We start from the raw sequence: 17,031 nt of genomic DNA, 5'->3' as shown, positions 1-17,031 counted from the left end.
GTGGTCAGAAAATTGACGGTTTACAGGTTATTCCGGTCACGCGCGGCACGGAGAGGTTTCTACACGGTCTGATAAAGCCATTTCCATCATAAACTGAAATTATTATTTTTGACTGCACAAATCCTTTAAGTCTCTGGTTTAAATACTTGTAGATGACTTGTGTGCACATTCTGAAGATTACTATACATAACGTAACCACCCGTCCAGCTAATCCCGTACTTCGCTAAGATTTCAACCAATTTGCAACTCATAAAGAGATTATTTTTACGTCTACTAGCAACTTTCAATGTTAATGTTCCCTTTCAATATCTTTGTCTATAAAGTGTATACAATTATTGTCGGCCATTTTCTCGCTTCGTGCTCCTACTAGTGCCGCCTAAATACAATGAAATATAAGCGCCCCGTAAGTCGAGCCTCGTAAGTCAGGGCGCATCACGATTCCGTTAACCTTCTCCACCGTGTATAGGTCTAGTGTGAATTCCTGTCTAAACAGGATAATCACACTAGCAGACATGGCGAGAACCTGTAAGTGTTGTGACCTGTCACTCAGCGAGGGAGGGAGACAATGAAAGAAAGAGAAAGGGAGAATTAAATATGTAGAAAAATGTTAATCGCTAAGATGAATACAAGTATGTGTTACTTTTTACTACAGTCTTTAGAAAAGTAAGAAATCTACACGAAAGTTTTACCCTCATTAAATATACATAATTATCCACCAGCCTCCGCATCCAGGTGAAATTGTACAGGGTTACGTTGTTCATCTCGATTCTCACAATTACGCTTTCGTCCCGCATTGCTTAACATTTTATAAGAAAACGAAAGTTCATGACAATGCTATTTAATAATTTAAAAAAAAATCAGAGAAACGTAGCAACAATCCCCAATCGCTGAAAATACGTTTTTGAAAATCACAGGTAGGTGTGTCGAGCGCCGTATGCAAGCATTGATAGTGATGAGCTGCGCTGCCTCGCATAGGGTCGATTACGTCACGCACCAAATAAGTCTCGTTACCACAATACATGTCCTGACACCGAAATGCGGATATCTAGGTGTCCGGCAACTAATGACTCCGAGTGTCTTGAAAGGAGAACACACCTCATTTTATCGTGACACAAATTCTTTGATAGTAGAGTATAGTTTTCCTTTAGCTAGCTAGATGACTCTATGTCATGGTACCATTTTTCAATAATCTTTGTTGAAGTTAAAAGTTAATGGCTTAAGTTAACAAGCCGATTCCAAACAGTACATACAAATTAATGGTAACGGCCTTCTAGCGTAGATAATAATACTTGACGAAAATAAAAGATCCACGACTGCTTGACCCGCGGGCAATTTTCACGGGTCGCTGCGCATGTTACATGTCCCTGCGCGGTAGCAAGTCGGATACAATGGAGTTTGTTTTGACAGTGATTTTAGCATGAACTTGAATATATATTTCACTTTTCATAACGTAGACAAAACGTACAAAACAGTGTATTTAATTAAATAAATGCATGTCAGTTTGCATCATGCATATTGTAACTGTATTCAAGGGACGTGCATTTGATATTTATTTGTGTCTTCCCTGTATGATACGACATATCATATAGAATTACCGTCGGTATAGTAGATTTTGTAATGATCATTTTGAATATATAGCACTTGTTCCAAAATATGCCTCAAATAATGTTGTGATATATATAAATTAGCCATTCAAGAAATGTACACAATTTCGTTAATCAAAGCAGATTCCACAATATGCATAACTTCGACAAATAATTTTGTTAATCAGCCATTCAAGAAATGTACACAATTTCGTTAATCAAAACAGATTACGTACGTTATCAGAAACATATCTATATATTATATTTATAACGTAATAATCAATAAACTTGAAATACACAATATGTTAAAAAACATCAAATCTTTGTACAGTGTAGTTAAACTATGACCGATTCCAAGGATTTAAACGTCCTTGCCGATTCCATCACAACCCTAATATGTAAGGAATTTTCAATAAAGTTATACAGTAAATGCAAACTTTAGAGAAAAAGAACTGTAAATATAGTAACTGAAAACTATATATATTCCATGCTCAGTTGCACAGCACATGCGATACGGTAGCGATACAGTGACAGCGATACCGCCAGTCGACTATATCTTGGGAGCCGTGCTCTCGTTATGGGTGAGTGGTCAACACACTAGCGAAGCTCGCCCGCCGGCTCACTGCGCTGTCGCCGTAGGGGGTCAATGAGAACAATAGGCAGTGGTATTTCCACGACAAAAATAACGCTTTAAAAAAAAAAAAACGTTTCCAACGATACTCGTAACGTGGTCACGTAAATAATCACATGTTCTGTTGATGCTAACAAAGTTTCACATAAAAATCACGTAACATTCTGACAATAACATGGGAAACAAAATCATTAACAATCATTGCTGACACTAACACGTGAAATGAAATTAATAACAATGCAAAATAAATAATAACATCAGCCACTAAATCTAACATCATTTAAAAAAGACAAACGCATGCAAAGATAGAGATAACACAACAGCAAAAGTATAACGTGTGCTAGAAAATAATAACATGCTTTTAGTTTAAGATAACTAAAATTTTGATAATAACAGTAAAACAAATATAACCAACATAAATAGTTAGAAAATCACGAATATGGTTAAAATAACAGTTTAAGAACGAAAATTAACAGAACAGGGCTACCAGTGTGTAATATATAAAATCATCTGGCCACCCACCTATCCTTTTCATTAATTGTTTTTTGGTACATTACTGGTAATTTCATACATAAGCTAAATTACAGTGAGTTGAAACAAATTCCATGAATGTTAGTAATTCTGCCCATCCATCATGCTTTAATCCTAATGTTTAGTCCTCGAATCCTCAATTAGGAGGATTGAATAGATAAAATATACCACAGTACAATGTGTACATCATGTCAACGTGATGCTACATTGTCGATTTCTCGGGGTCACATTGTGTCATGCTTTGCTGAAATATTCGAAAAATAGACCACGGTTAAGATGATGACAGAGAATTCCCCCCAGACTTTGAGCAAATATATCTACCAAAGCCCAACATTTGAATTCTGCTACCAGCGTATGTATAAAGGACGACAACTACTGATGTAATGGATTAATTGTTTTGTTCACATACGTTGCTAGGTGTGTGCTTCTACTTGTTTAAGTAGAGAGTTTTACTTATTCACCTTGTCTGTATACAAGACTGAAGAAAAAAATAATTCCTTACTTGGTGTGAATATGTCCCGATGGCACTATATCACTAATGTCATTTGAAACGTTTGTATAGGAAAACATTATCTTATCATATGGGCATTGGGTGGATCGAATCGGGTCAACCTACTTGAGTTAATACAAAGATAAATAAGAAGTAGATTATGATCGACATTGACACGAACTACACCTCGATCCATAGTCTCATGTAAGTTTCTCGCAGAACCAATTCCTTGGAATGAGTACCAGAACTTCCATTATGTTGGCGTGCGTTTGCATGTTCCTGTGTTTGGTCATCAGTCAGGTAAGTGATGTAGAGTGTGGATGTAGGTCATTGGTGTTTGATAAAGATTCTTATAGGCGTGTGACGGGGCACAATCAGAGTCATGCTGTCCGATATCATTGTTATGTTAGTTCTCCTGTCCTGAATGTTTTGACCCTAGAGTACATTAGCAGGGAACGAATCAAGTTTATTACAAGTTCTATGTCTAAATCAGTCGAATGCTGGGCTTACTATGCATCAGATTCAATGTTCAGTGTAAATAATAATCTGCACAGCATTTTCTCTCCCAATAAATAACTCTCACATTGTTATTTACAAATAGTTAAAATTACACTATTATCAAAATGAAAAAAAAAGTTAAAAAAAAGGTTCCTCAGTGCCATCATTGAGTTATTTCTTTTTCTTAATCCTTAAAGCAACTCGGTATTCGCCATATTTATTTCCACTGCACCATTTGGATAATGAGGTGATATTGCGGGAAAGATGAAAGAAAACGATAATGCTGTAGGACTGATTGAACATTAGACGAACATTCCATTTGGAAATGTGATATCCATGCAGACAGGCATTCTGATAAATCGTTTGTGAACTAGTTGGCAATCTACACCACTTTGATACCATCAGCCATAATAAACATGTATAAGATCGAATTAATGAATTAATTACAGCCCATCTTAGTTTTGCATTTAGATCAACCTGAAGAGAAGGGACGCATTTGCAGATACATTCCAATGGATGATATCGTCTTCCTATGTGCCCATGTGTTTCCCTAAGGACATGATTTTGTATCTGATTCCGTATCTAATAGCCTCATTTTATCAATTGCCTTTAAAAATACTTAAAAAACAACTTATTTTTCAAATATATATGTCGTGATTGTCATCTTAACATGAAATATATACTTACAACGGAATTAATTATCCTTCTTGTTAAGTAATTCACGTTGACATATACCGTGTCTTAATTGATGTCTAAACTCCTGTATATAACTGTTGATATAGTGTAAACTATTACCAAACAGGTGACAGCGGAAATGGTCCTATCCGTTCATGTACTGGAGCTAGACAATCCCCAGAATCTAATGTCGACGGACATCCAAGGCTCTTTATGCTGTAATAATGTACCGCCAGGTATCTTCGGATGTAAGGAGAGGTGTTTCGTTACCATCGAAATCTGTTACCTGTAAGTGTCGAAATCTGTTTACCTGTAAGTGTATTTGACCAACTTTTCTTCTTCATAAATTATAGAAGGACCAGAGACATTATATTAGGCTTGTAGCATGCTGAGATAAATAGCTACCAAGTCTGTTAATATAAATGACCTTGACCTTCACTCAAGGTCACATTGATCAAAAGTCATAAGTTCTTCAAATGACTTAATGTGAAGTTTTAGAAGGCCTAAAAACATAATATTAGGCCTATAACATGCTGAAATATATAGCTATCAAGTTTGTTAATGTGATTAACCTTTTTGTCTTTTTTAAAACCTATATTCAAGGTCACAGGGGCCAAAAATCCTCAATTCTAAAACTCTTTAAACTACTTGTTGTCAAGTTCTGAAAGGCCTAGAGACCCGAAATTGGACCTGTAAGTTTGCTAACATGGATGGCCCTAACCGATATTTCCTATTGGTGAAAAGCGCGTCAAATTGTCCAATGACAATTTCTAGTTTTAGATATTTTTTTAATTAAAATTAGAACATTGGAATCAGTTGAATCGAATCCTGAGTAACCAAATGTATACAACGTTCATCAAACGACAACGGTTCTACTATAAAAATTGTCTTGCTTTATAACTAGAAGAAATAATATGTTTTTTTATTCTTTAGTTTTTTTACAACCACTACTTTTGATCACATATCTTGTAAAAATCATTAAAAGCAAATTACATCCATGTGTGAGGTATCATAAACATTGCCAAAGCTTGCTTCAGCTGTTCTATATGTTTAAACTACAAAATTAGTAGAACTGTAATATAGTTTTATAAAAATGTAAATAGAGATTGTAATGTGGTACTGTAAAATGTATATGGAGATTGTAATGTGGTACTGTAAAATGTATATGGATAGTGTAATGTAGTACTGTAAAATGTATATGGAGATTGTAATGTGGTACTGTAAAATGTATATGGAGATTGTAATGGTATGTAAAATGTATATGGAGATTGTAATGTGGTACTGTAAAATTTATATGGAAAGTGTAATGTGGTACTGTAAAATTTATATGGAGATTGTATTTAGTATGGTAAAATGTAAATGTAGTATTGTAAAAAATTATATAGATATTGTTATATAGTACGGTAAAAATGTAAATGGAGATGGTAATGTGGTACTGTAAAATGAAATGGAGATTGTAATGTGGCAGTGTAAAATGTATATTGAGATTGTATTTAGTATGGTAAAATGTAAATGGAGATGGAGATTGTAATGTAGTATTGTAAAAATGTAAATGGAGATTGTAATGTATTATGGTAAAAATGTAAAAAGATTGTAACTTCTTTGGTTGGCCTTTCTCTTGATGGTATCTTGAAGTAAATTTCAAGCTATTAAAATTCTGGTAATTTACATGATACATGGTTGAAGGTTTATGTCACACTATGCGTTTTCATATCATACCTTACAGGGATACCACTTCCAGTTCCTGTGTTCAGAGATACACGAGTGGCATTATGGCAGCCGGATATGGTACCACGCCTTTCGGCACAACCCTGGGGAACATATCTAACCCTGTCGTAATGCACATCCCAACATGGACTGTAAGTATCAGACCATCACCATCCTCATAGATTTGGTGATTTACAATACCCTCATCACATCTCACACATGTTTCTTTTTTGATGAAAATCGTTCTTATTACAAATGCTACGTAACATTTTTCAGCCTCGTTCGAGATATCGGGTCACAGCATACGAAGGCGGCAACCCTCAACACATCATTAGCCAGGTGGTGGTACAACCAAACTCCAAGGATATTGCTGTAGATAAACTACACGCTACCACTCACCATGCTTCAATGGCATACTTTCGCACTGGGGCAAGGTAAGTTTCCTGTTGGTTTTACGTTTAAAAAGATTTGATTTTACTTCCATATAATAGGAAGTATTCCTTTGATAGATTTAAAACAGAGATAAGACATACATTATACTGTATAGTTGGTTATTTTTCAAACATTTCGCGATTTGGACTAAAATCCATAATATCTATACCGCGAAACTATGAACCCCACGAAGATAAGGCCATATTTTTTTTTTTTTTTTTTTTCTGTTTTGCGTCCTTTGGAATCTCCAAAACCTACCATCCAGCAAGGAAAAAACACAAACACGAAAAAAATAAACACGGAGTCCACGCTTTGTCTGGGATGCTTACACTTTGACCAGTTTTGTTCTTGCAAGTGGTAGAATAGACAATATTTTCATTGGTATAGAACACAAACATATTTCACTATTAAAAATTATTAAACAGTGTGTAAAAAAACATGACTTGTGTTCAATTAAATAAATTGATGCGGATTTTAAATGTTATATTTAAAAAATGATTCAATATATTTAATATAAAAATATTTCGGCAGATTTTTAATAATATAATCAAATAACCTTTGCCTCCAGAACACTCACTTTGATTGGGATATTCTAGTATCAGTTTTACTCATCGATATCATGATGTGAAAGGCATTAACTTTTGAAACTTTTCATTTTTTATTATCCTGAAGTTTGAACTCACAGAATGCACCAAACAAACCCCTCTATCATTTTATTCCTAAGTTTACCTCACCAGGCGAGTCGTTTTTCGAGGAAAAAAACATTTGATCAGAGTTTTATTCGAACCAGCTTTCAAATTTCGTAAATCGATTGTATCTCGGGCACTGGCCAAAAAAGGACTTCGAGAATAACTGTGGTATAACGTTACATACTTGGAATCGAATGCATATGGATATATTATCGTTTCATTGTTCTGAATGACCGAAACACATACGAACGAATTTGACAACTTTTCAGCCATCCTCTTGAGCGATAGCGAGATCAGTGTATTCGCTGTATGTGAGTCAAGCGTTCAGGTAATACTTGCCACGATTGACTAAAATCAAAACCGGAATCTGGCATTTTCCGGAATTTTTATTATTTGGTCGACTTTTTAACGAGATCTAAAAATAATGACTTGTTTGTTTTTGCCTCACAACAGCACAAAACCTACCCGCACGCGGACGCAAAACAGAAAAAAAACACAAATATGGCCTAACCGGCTATACAATATTATATGACTCTTTCATGTTTGGATATGCACGATAGAGATATTCTACACACAAAATGTTGTAAAACTCGTGGCTTGCCGAGGGTAGAATATTCCTATCCTTCATATCCACGTATGAAAAGCATTTTTTCTCTCATACCTCGACGTGTAATTGCAACTTAACTACTATGATTTTCCGCCATATTGAACTAAATTCGAAACAACCACGACAGTCCAATCTCCATACATAAAAATGCATGGTATTTTCAATGCAAATCCTGTTCTTTGTATCTTTTATAACAAATCCAGCTTAGTCCCCCCCCCCCCCCAAAAAAAAAAAAAAAACAAATATGGTAGACCTAGAAAATACTAATTTTGTTGACGCTGTTTTTTTAATTTTGACCCAATGCGACGTTCTTATGATGGCGGCGTTTTGGAAATGTTTCAAAAACTGCCTTTTGACAATGTTTCTCGAAAGTCTCGGGTTGACCAACCAAAATCTTTCACTCGGGTTCCAAAATCTTTCACTTCGTTAAGCTCTAACCTTAAATTGTTGTTTAGTCTGTGTATAATTGATAGGAGGAGTGTAAACCTTAAAAGTTTCATTTTCACAGCCTATCAACTGATTACACGATATTCCAGTGTCTAGCTGACCCTACCATCCACCAGATCTGTAATGACCAGGGTCAAGTCGTTTGTAAGGACCCCTATTACGGCTTCAAATGTTCCCAGGAGTGCTCCATACGTCCGGTGCAAGGTACCCTCCGCGGAATGTGTATCTCCGGAGTTGGTCCGATATGCCAGAAAGGTACAATATCAGCTTAAAATAGTCTTAGGGATATATACGTTATTACATATATGTAATAACGTATATTACCGAGATCGTGTAACAATCCGTATCTCCACAGAAATTGACATTGTAAAATTTCAGAAGTTCAAGATCAATTCTACATATATTTCCATATGCTTGTTGATGGCCAAGGGGGCGAAAATGTGCAAAAAAGAGACATTTTATCGTTATATTTATATTGTGTCAATAATATAATAAGATCAAAGCCAGCTGCTATTGCAGGCTTTTTCAGTAGGGTAGCACTATAAAGTCGACCAAAGTCACACTTCAGGAGATATAATCATTTTCTAGCGGTTACTCTTGTCATCTGATAGGTATATACATGTATGATGTCGAATCCTAGATAACCTAACAGTTTACAAATCACATAATTGTCCTAATGTTTGAAAAGTTAGATAACCTAACAGTTTACAAATCACATAATCGTCCTAATGTTTGAAAAGTTTTGGACTTCAGGAGATATAATCATTTTCTAGCGGTTACTCTTGTCATCTGTTAGGTATATACATGTATGATGTCGAATCCTAGATAACCTAACAGTATGCATATCACATAATTGTCCTAATGTTTGAAAAGTTTCGGACGGTCTTCAGCCAAAAGGGTCAATTTATTTAGAATGTTTTATAGTTAACGTGGCGTTTTTCTCCGCCTCTACGCACATAAATACATGACAGTCATTCTCATGTATCACGGGAATCTAATAAACATCTTCATGTCGTTTCAAATGTATCATTTTGTTATACACCTCACACGTGAGCTGAGGCAATACTCCTTCAATGAATCTGCCGAAGCTTTAGATTTTGAAAACTATTGACCAAACAATGACTCTTTGTGAAGATATATCGATTTAACTGGTTTGAAGTTCTTTATCATAAATAGGCTATGTACAGCTCATTCTTCCTTATTTTGTTCACTAAAATCAGCATTCTATACCTGACTAAGAAGTGAAATTCTGGTTACTGTTCAGTAGTCACAGATCGGCATGACATCCAGTGACTTCTACACCAACAGTATGGCAAAATATCTTATGATGTTATTATATTTGTCCGTATAATCTGAAGATAAATGTAGTTGCTAAACATCGATGATCCACACATTTTGATATTACAAGGCTCAAACTTCTTTGTATTGAAGGTTGGAGCGGTCCACATTGCACGATACCTGACGTCTGTTCTACCGCACAATGCCACAATGGCGGCCGCTGTGTGACCGATCCCAGTGTTCCAGTGTATGGCTTCCGGTGCGAATGTCAGAGAGGTTGGGACGGTCAGCTGTGCGATCAGGTAGACGCGTGCTCCTTCCATACCTGTAATAATGGGAATTGTACCAACGACAACACGCAGGCTCATGGGTACCTTTGTCACTGTGATAGTGGATGGACAGGTGACGTCTGTGATATCGATTTCAACGAATGTCTGTTTCCAGGGGCATGCTCTGACCGTGGCACGTGCCATAATTTGGCGGGATCTTTTTCATGCTCGTGTGAAGCCGGTTGGTCTGGGAAAATCTGCGACACCAGTCTTTGTCCTACTGGTAAATATGATATAGCTATGATTATTTAACCACAAATAAACGACGAATTGATATGCGAACAAAAATATCAAGAACAAGCTATTTTTCCGTCGTATTATCATATCATCTCTATGTGCAATAAATGCGTAAGGAATTATCATTTCGAGAAAAAGCATTCTGTTCTGTTTTTTCATTCCAAAAACAAATCATTCTGTTTGGCTTTTATAAACCATTACCAAATAATCGTATTTTATTCATATTACATGTAAACTTTAAAAATTCCTCCTTCCGAATATCACAACATAATATACTCCATACTCTGTCTAGATTTATCCAAACAAACCAAGATGCAACGACCTAAGAAATACTGAATATGTTTTGGAAGAAATCTGAATTGTTCCTGTACTTAACTTAGGTTACATCGGAGCAAATTGTTCAACAATTACCAGCTGTGATAACAACGGGTTCAAAGTTCAGGGACCGACAGGGATAATTTGTCAGTGCCCTTATGGATGGACAGGGCCAAGATGTGAAATAGATGAGGACGAGTGCCTCACAATCACCACATGCCAAAACAACGGCACATGTATCAATCGACCGGGTTCCTTCATATGTGCATGTGAGAGTGGCTGGCAAGGCCACCATTGTGAGATGGACATAGACGAATGCGTGGCGAACCCCTGCAAACACGGAAATTGTACAAATAATGCCGGTGGTTATCAGTGCACGTGTGCAAGTGGTTGGATGGGATTACATTGCGAAACTGACGTGAATGAATGCGAACATACAGTTTGTCAAAATAACGGCACGTGCATAAATTTCGAAGGGAATTTCCACTGTAAATGCCCGGATGGTTTTGGCGGTGGGTTATGCGAGTACGATATAGATGAGTGTGCTAACGTTACCTGTTCAAACTACGGCAAATGTGTTGACGGCGTGAACACTTTTACCTGTAATTGCCCCCTAGGTTACACGGGCAGGTTGTGTGAATTTGACATAAATGAATGCGCGAGCAACCCTTGTGTCCATGGTAACTGCACAGATGAAGTTGCAAAATATAACTGTCGTTGTGAACAAGGATGGGGCGGTACCAACTGTGACGTGGATGTGGATGAGTGCCTTTTTTCGCCATGTGAAAATGGAGCGACTTGTACAAATACTCCCGGAAGTTACAGATGCGCGTGTGTAGCAGGGTTTGTCGGCACACAATGTGAGATAAACATTGATGATTGTTCAAACTCTCCATGCATAAACAATGGAACATGCATCGACATGATAAACGATTATAGATGCTCTTGTTTTGGCCAGTTTACCGGCAGAAATTGTGACGTATACAATTTTTGTGCTTACAGTCCGTGCGACCATGGTCAATGTGTTGTTGTAGACAACACACCTAAATGTCTGTGTGACGCAGGCTGGGAAGGCGTGGCTTGTCAGTACGACACGGATGAATGTGCACAAGCATCACCTTGTCCTAATGGAATGACTTGTGTCAATACTGACGGAAGTTACGAGTGCGACTCATGTAACAATACTTACTGTGGCGTCAATGGAACGTGTTCCATGCTGAATTTCGTCCCGACTTGCACCTGCGGTTTCGGATGGGCAGGAAAAGACTGTTCATTAGAAGATCTCTGTGTCACTAATCCTTGCAGTAATCATCTTGAATGTGTCAATACCTTGGATGGATATATGTGCCACCATCACCATGGGAAGAATCTATGCGATGCAATGCCATGCGAAAATGGTGCGACATGTGAGTTTCACTCACGGTACACTCCTCCTAGTTATGAATGTCATTGTGCTAATGGATGGAAAGGTAGCACTTGCGCTATAGATATTGATGAATGCAGCTCCAGTCCATGTACCACGGACCACACGTGTGTGAATACTGCTGGAGGATTTGCATGTGTAAAGAAACACACTGTCAGGAGGTCAAGAACAGGTTTGTATTGTTCTGTATTTTGTTAACAGAGCATAAGAAAATAATAAAAAAAACTAATTATTTAATTATACATATCTACATTGCATCCTAATTCTCAATACATGATTGCTATAATTTATTTTGCAATTTTGAAATTTCCTTCTTCCCTTGAAAACACTCAATAACGTATTACATTATTTATATCTCCAGTCTAAGATATAGAAAGTACACACAGTTTTATGTATTATCCTAAGGCTGTGGAACACTCATCTATCGATGGTGTAATTATTTAACCCGTGTTCGCATTACTACTGATACATTGAAATGTATTGTTTGTTCGTAGAAGGTGATGCCGAGGCTGTTATGGTGCAAGTGGACCATGCCATTAAGATGTCTAACCTCCCTGAACTGAGGGATCATCTGACGACACTGATCTGTAGCGATGGATGTGAATCGCAAAAATGTTCAGTAGACATCCGGAGTTATACAGTTCAGTCCAGGTTAGTTATGGTCAGCTTTGGCCAAGTTAAGACCTCATGATAATATTAATAGTCAGCTCTGGTCAAGACCTTATGATTGTACTCATAGTCAGTAACTGTGAAACTCAAGACCTATATGGTGTCATTCTCTTGTTTTATTCACCTTTCCTTACTTCATTAATATATTTTGCTAGCTGACAAGACCCAGAGAATAAACCCTCATAAACGGTGAAAAATCTTCAATGTTTTGAAATGTTTCATCTTATGTTGAATAACAATCAAAAATTGAAATAAGACACACATGGTTTTTCTTCAAAATATAATTTCAATCTATATATTTTCGACAGATATGCGACGTCGACCTTGACCGTCCATGCTGACTGTAATAATGACGTCATCAGTCGAGAGACAATGCGGGTTGTGCTGGGAAAATCCTACACTGTACTTCCGTAACCTTCAGGAACCACATACAAGTCGGAACTCAACTATGACTCAATTGTTTCAATGATATGCTAGCACATTTATATTTTACAAAAAAGATGAAATTTTTAAAATTGTTTTTACAAGGTTAGGCAAATTTAATGTAAATGTACTTCAAACTGTCTCGAAGGTCAAGAAAAGTTACAGTCTATATATAATATCAATTTGAATCATCCAAGATGAAAACAAGATAGAGGTATCAATAAATCAACTTTCAAAGGCAACAAACTTAGAGGTATCGGCTGAGGTAAAAATTTATGTAAATCAAAATCAAACATCGAGGGCAAAAGACCAGTGACAGCCTTTAAAATCATTAACATTTTTAGTAATAAAAGATAAAGGTACGCAGAAAAGGCATGAAGGATGTGATTTTGTTCTGTTTATGCTGAATAAAGCTATACTTTTATCAATTGTTTTAGTTATTACAGCAGACATGTTAAGGTAAAGTTTTGTGCTGGTTAATTGAGATGACTCAATACAGCAGGTTTTCTCACAAAAATTGAAAATTCCCAATGGATTCTATAAATGTGGATATTTGTGGATATATTTTAGCGTAAATAGGCTTACAATGGAGTATGTATGCAAGGATTTATACGTGAGACCATAGCGGAGATTTAATGGCAGTGAACTACCGGTAAGCGAACTATCCATACCTGCAAATAATTCCACTTTTACAATGGTAAGTATCAATCAATCAAAAGTGCATTACGTGCAGGACATTTGAAAGAAAAAAAACCATGAGAATGAAAAAACTGATCAAACAGTTCTCCATTTGTGACCGAAGCAATAACTTTTTAACTACCATGCTGATGTGTCAGATTGTTTTAACCATTATAAAAAAATGCGATTTGTCAATATTCTCATCGGATCGGAGCCGGATTCAACGGTTATAATTGCGCAAATCCTTGTGCCTACAGAGTACTCCCTATAAGATGTCTTATTTTTGCATCATTGGAATTTACTAAGTATTCTGTACTGTAAGAAGATTGCATTATATTAAAAAAGAAAACAATACATGACCGTGCATGCATTTTTCACTTCAAGATAAAATCATATCTATTTATGTTGGAATTACAATTGTGTTACAAATTTTACAATCTAGGAGAAAAAAACTGTCTATTTTGCTCTAAAGTTTCGTTTTATTCCTGAATTCCGTCCAGACCACAAAGAAGCTTTTATAATGTTTCGCCAATGCTGATACTGATTCATCCTCGCAATTGAAGGGGTTATTATCATTGACGTAATATCCATCCAATGGCTATGTTTTAGCAACACTGAAGGCACCCAGCAGAACAAAATAAGCACTCACAGATCTACAGAGACTTGCTTCGTAGAGTATTTTGATGTGCACCAATGGAAAAAATTATAAATCTCATCTATTGCCGCGCAGAGAGCTTTTAGCTTTTTACGACTGAGACCAGGGGTAAACATTACGACAGGCGATAGAAACCCCTGGAATGCCGACGATTATACAGAGTTACGACCGAACGCAGTCGTAAGAGCAATACAATGTATTACAATGTTAAGAGCAATACAATGTATTCCAATAGTTATGTTTTAATATGATAAAAGGGGAACGAACGTGAAAGATGTCTTTATAGGCAGTGTCGATAGCGAAATAAAAAAGAGTGATATTAGGAGAGAAACGACGACGTAATGATTTGGTTAAATAGAAAATATAACTTAACCGCCAAAAAGACTCGAATTATTTAACAAACTATTTGGAAGATTTGAATGAACGTAACGCCAGCAGCTGTTTTCAGTTAGCGTTCGGTAGAGCTGCAAGAGTACGTGCAATGAGGGTAAAGGTAAGAGGGTAACCAACAACGAAAAAGTCAGAAAAGATGATAAAGCCATGAACAAGTTGGCAATCGATTTGACAAAAGTTAAAAAGTATAAAAAGGTTTTGTTGCAGTAAACTTTAATACTTAATAATAAATTTGGGGCATCCAGCGTTTTCACAAAGCGTCCAGAATACTAAGTAGATTCGGAAATTATTTTTGGTAATTTGTACCAGTGGATGTATATAAAAAGAATGGTTAATCTTGTAGAGCCAACGTTTTGTAAGAGTAAAAGTTGGCATGCATGTTTAATGTTCCAAACTAGTAAGCGTATATAATGTCCGCAAGTGCCAGCGTCTTGTATAACGCAACAATTTTATATTATTGTAATTAGATAACCTCCTTCTTTGTGTTAATGAAATAAACGGAACGATACATGAAAAAAACCTACACTGTACTCTGGTTATACACGTAATTTAAGTCATAGATTTTAATGTGTTTATTGTTTATACAGTCTGAATGCAAATCGCATTTTACCTTCCGCTTCCCTTTCTCCTTTCTCTCTATTTTCCCTTTCATTGATTCTACTCAATCGTTTTGAGACCATCCGCATATCTGTATCTCGATAATGAAGCTCACAATGACAGGTTTTCGGGCACACATTAAAATCTGGATTTTAGACCTCAAATTTTGATATTTTTATAACATATTCAAAGGTGATTTGTGACATCACTAATGCGATGATCGAATCGATATTGACACGATATATACATAGTGATGAACATCACCTTTTCATCAAAACCATATTTTGTATTCTAGTGTCTCGGTGGGGCTCTAGAGGGTGCATGAAATCGGGGAATTACATGATTACGCATTGATATGTTACTGCCGTCCAAAGGATATTGCATCAGTGGTAAAATATCCAACCGTTACATCCGATACCAATAGATCATCATTAAAACAAAATGGTAACACCCGGTATCAATAGTGTTGATCTGATATGTAGATAATAAGGTGAAAGGTAAACACTCCCGTATTGAGGTGTATATCACTGCCCTATCACCAGATGTACAATGAGATAACACCCCATCAGTCAGACTTTCACCAGTGGCCGTCTATAGGTGAACACTCACCTTCTCCGTAATGGAGACGTTAACACTCGTCTCCCTGCTTCTACTGGTGACGACGGTAAGATCATTTGTTTTTCCTGCTGTATTATGTTTGGCTTTTCTATTCAGTATTCTGAATTTAGTATTATATCTTTGACTTTTTTTAAACTGGCTTTTTATATTTCCGACGTAATAGATAGACCAGAAAATGACAATGTGGGAACATAATATCTAGGACCATTCTCAATATTTCCCGTCATATTTCATTCTGTATTTTCTTTCTATACTTATGAATATAACAACCGCATGTTCAACATTTTTCACCTTCGTTAAAATGTTTTGCTACCTTCATGTACTCCAAACTTTTTTTTCGGTAATATTATGTTTCGCTCTTTCATGCCGAACAATCTATTCACATCAAATTGATTAAACCGTATACAGTAGACATGATCTATATACTTGTAGTGTTACCTTTTCGTGTTGATTCATTTTCGAGATTCCAATAAATAGCGAAAATTGTTCGCGAAAATCAGTTGAAAATCAGGAATAACGTTGAAATAATTGTTATAAAGTTGTTCTAAAGTTATCAATCACCATTTGACCTTCGCAACGATTTCGCGACATCTGTTTTGATTTACTTTAACATTATATCTAGATCACTAGTGGGCTTAATTTCTTATTTTTACTACAGTATATACAAAGAAGCTGATTCTGTAAATATGTAGTCATCATCGATTTTAATGAATTGATCTAAATAAAATATATTTAAAGGTAATGAAAACAATTCAAGACAAAATATTAAGAAAGGCAAGCGTACAATATAAATATTGTGGGTTGCATTAACGATTTCGATTTGTTGTGCAATATAAATGAGTTATTCTTTTGGATATTAGGTGAATGCGTCAGTGTTGCTTTCGGTGGAACTGGTAACCCTTTATAACCCAAACAAAGAAGTGCTTGTAAATAACAACAAAAGATGTTGTAGAGACGCCTCAAAAGTAAGAAATACCTGTCCGACTCCATGTGATGTTGTTCTACAAGTCTGTTACAGGTACAGGTTTGAATTTTAAGCACTATAAGATGTCGGCTTTTAACTGGTAGTTATCTTTAAAAAAAAAATACTGACAATGAATAAGTTAATATGTGATTTGGTTTCACA

The 17,031-nt window shown here is 36.1% G+C and overlaps 1 protein-coding gene across 1 annotated transcript; it reads left to right on the top strand.

The window, feature by feature from the left end:
* The first annotated feature begins 2,766 nt into the window (after positions 1–2,766).
* LOC138336726 (fibropellin-1-like) lies at positions 2,767–13,388 on the top strand. The gene is made up of 9 exons (XM_069286280.1): positions 2,767–3,535; positions 4,536–4,696; positions 6,135–6,267; positions 6,392–6,549; positions 8,352–8,545; positions 9,722–10,120; positions 10,515–12,044; positions 12,367–12,523; positions 12,850–13,388. Exons 1-9 carry the CDS (start codon positions 3,470–3,472, stop codon positions 12,953–12,955), a joined length of 2,904 nt encoding a protein of 967 aa, XP_069142381.1. The 5' UTR covers positions 2,767–3,469; the 3' UTR covers positions 12,956–13,388.
* The last annotated feature ends 3,643 nt before the right edge of the window (positions 13,389–17,031 follow it).

This window comes from Argopecten irradians, chromosome 12 (assembly GCF_041381155.1).
Source record: "Argopecten irradians isolate NY chromosome 12, Ai_NY, whole genome shotgun sequence".
Taxonomy (NCBI): domain Eukaryota; kingdom Metazoa; phylum Mollusca; class Bivalvia; order Pectinida; family Pectinidae; genus Argopecten; species Argopecten irradians.
Note: the sequence above shows the minus strand (reverse complement) of the source record. Positions and strands in the feature narration are given on the sequence as shown.

Excerpts from the sequence above, each read along its gene's own strand:
- LOC138336726 (XM_069286280.1), top strand. The coding sequence starts at position 3,470 with ATGAGTACCAGAACTTCCATTATGTTGGCGTGCGTTTGCATGTTCCTG. Across the intron at positions 3,536-4,535 it reads TGTGTTTGGTCATCAGTCAG|GTGACAGCGGAAATGGTCCT; the intron begins GTAAGTGATGTA and ends ATTACCAAACAG. Across the intron at positions 6,268-6,391 it reads TGCACATCCCAACATGGACT|CCTCGTTCGAGATATCGGGT; the intron begins GTAAGTATCAGA and ends AACATTTTTCAG.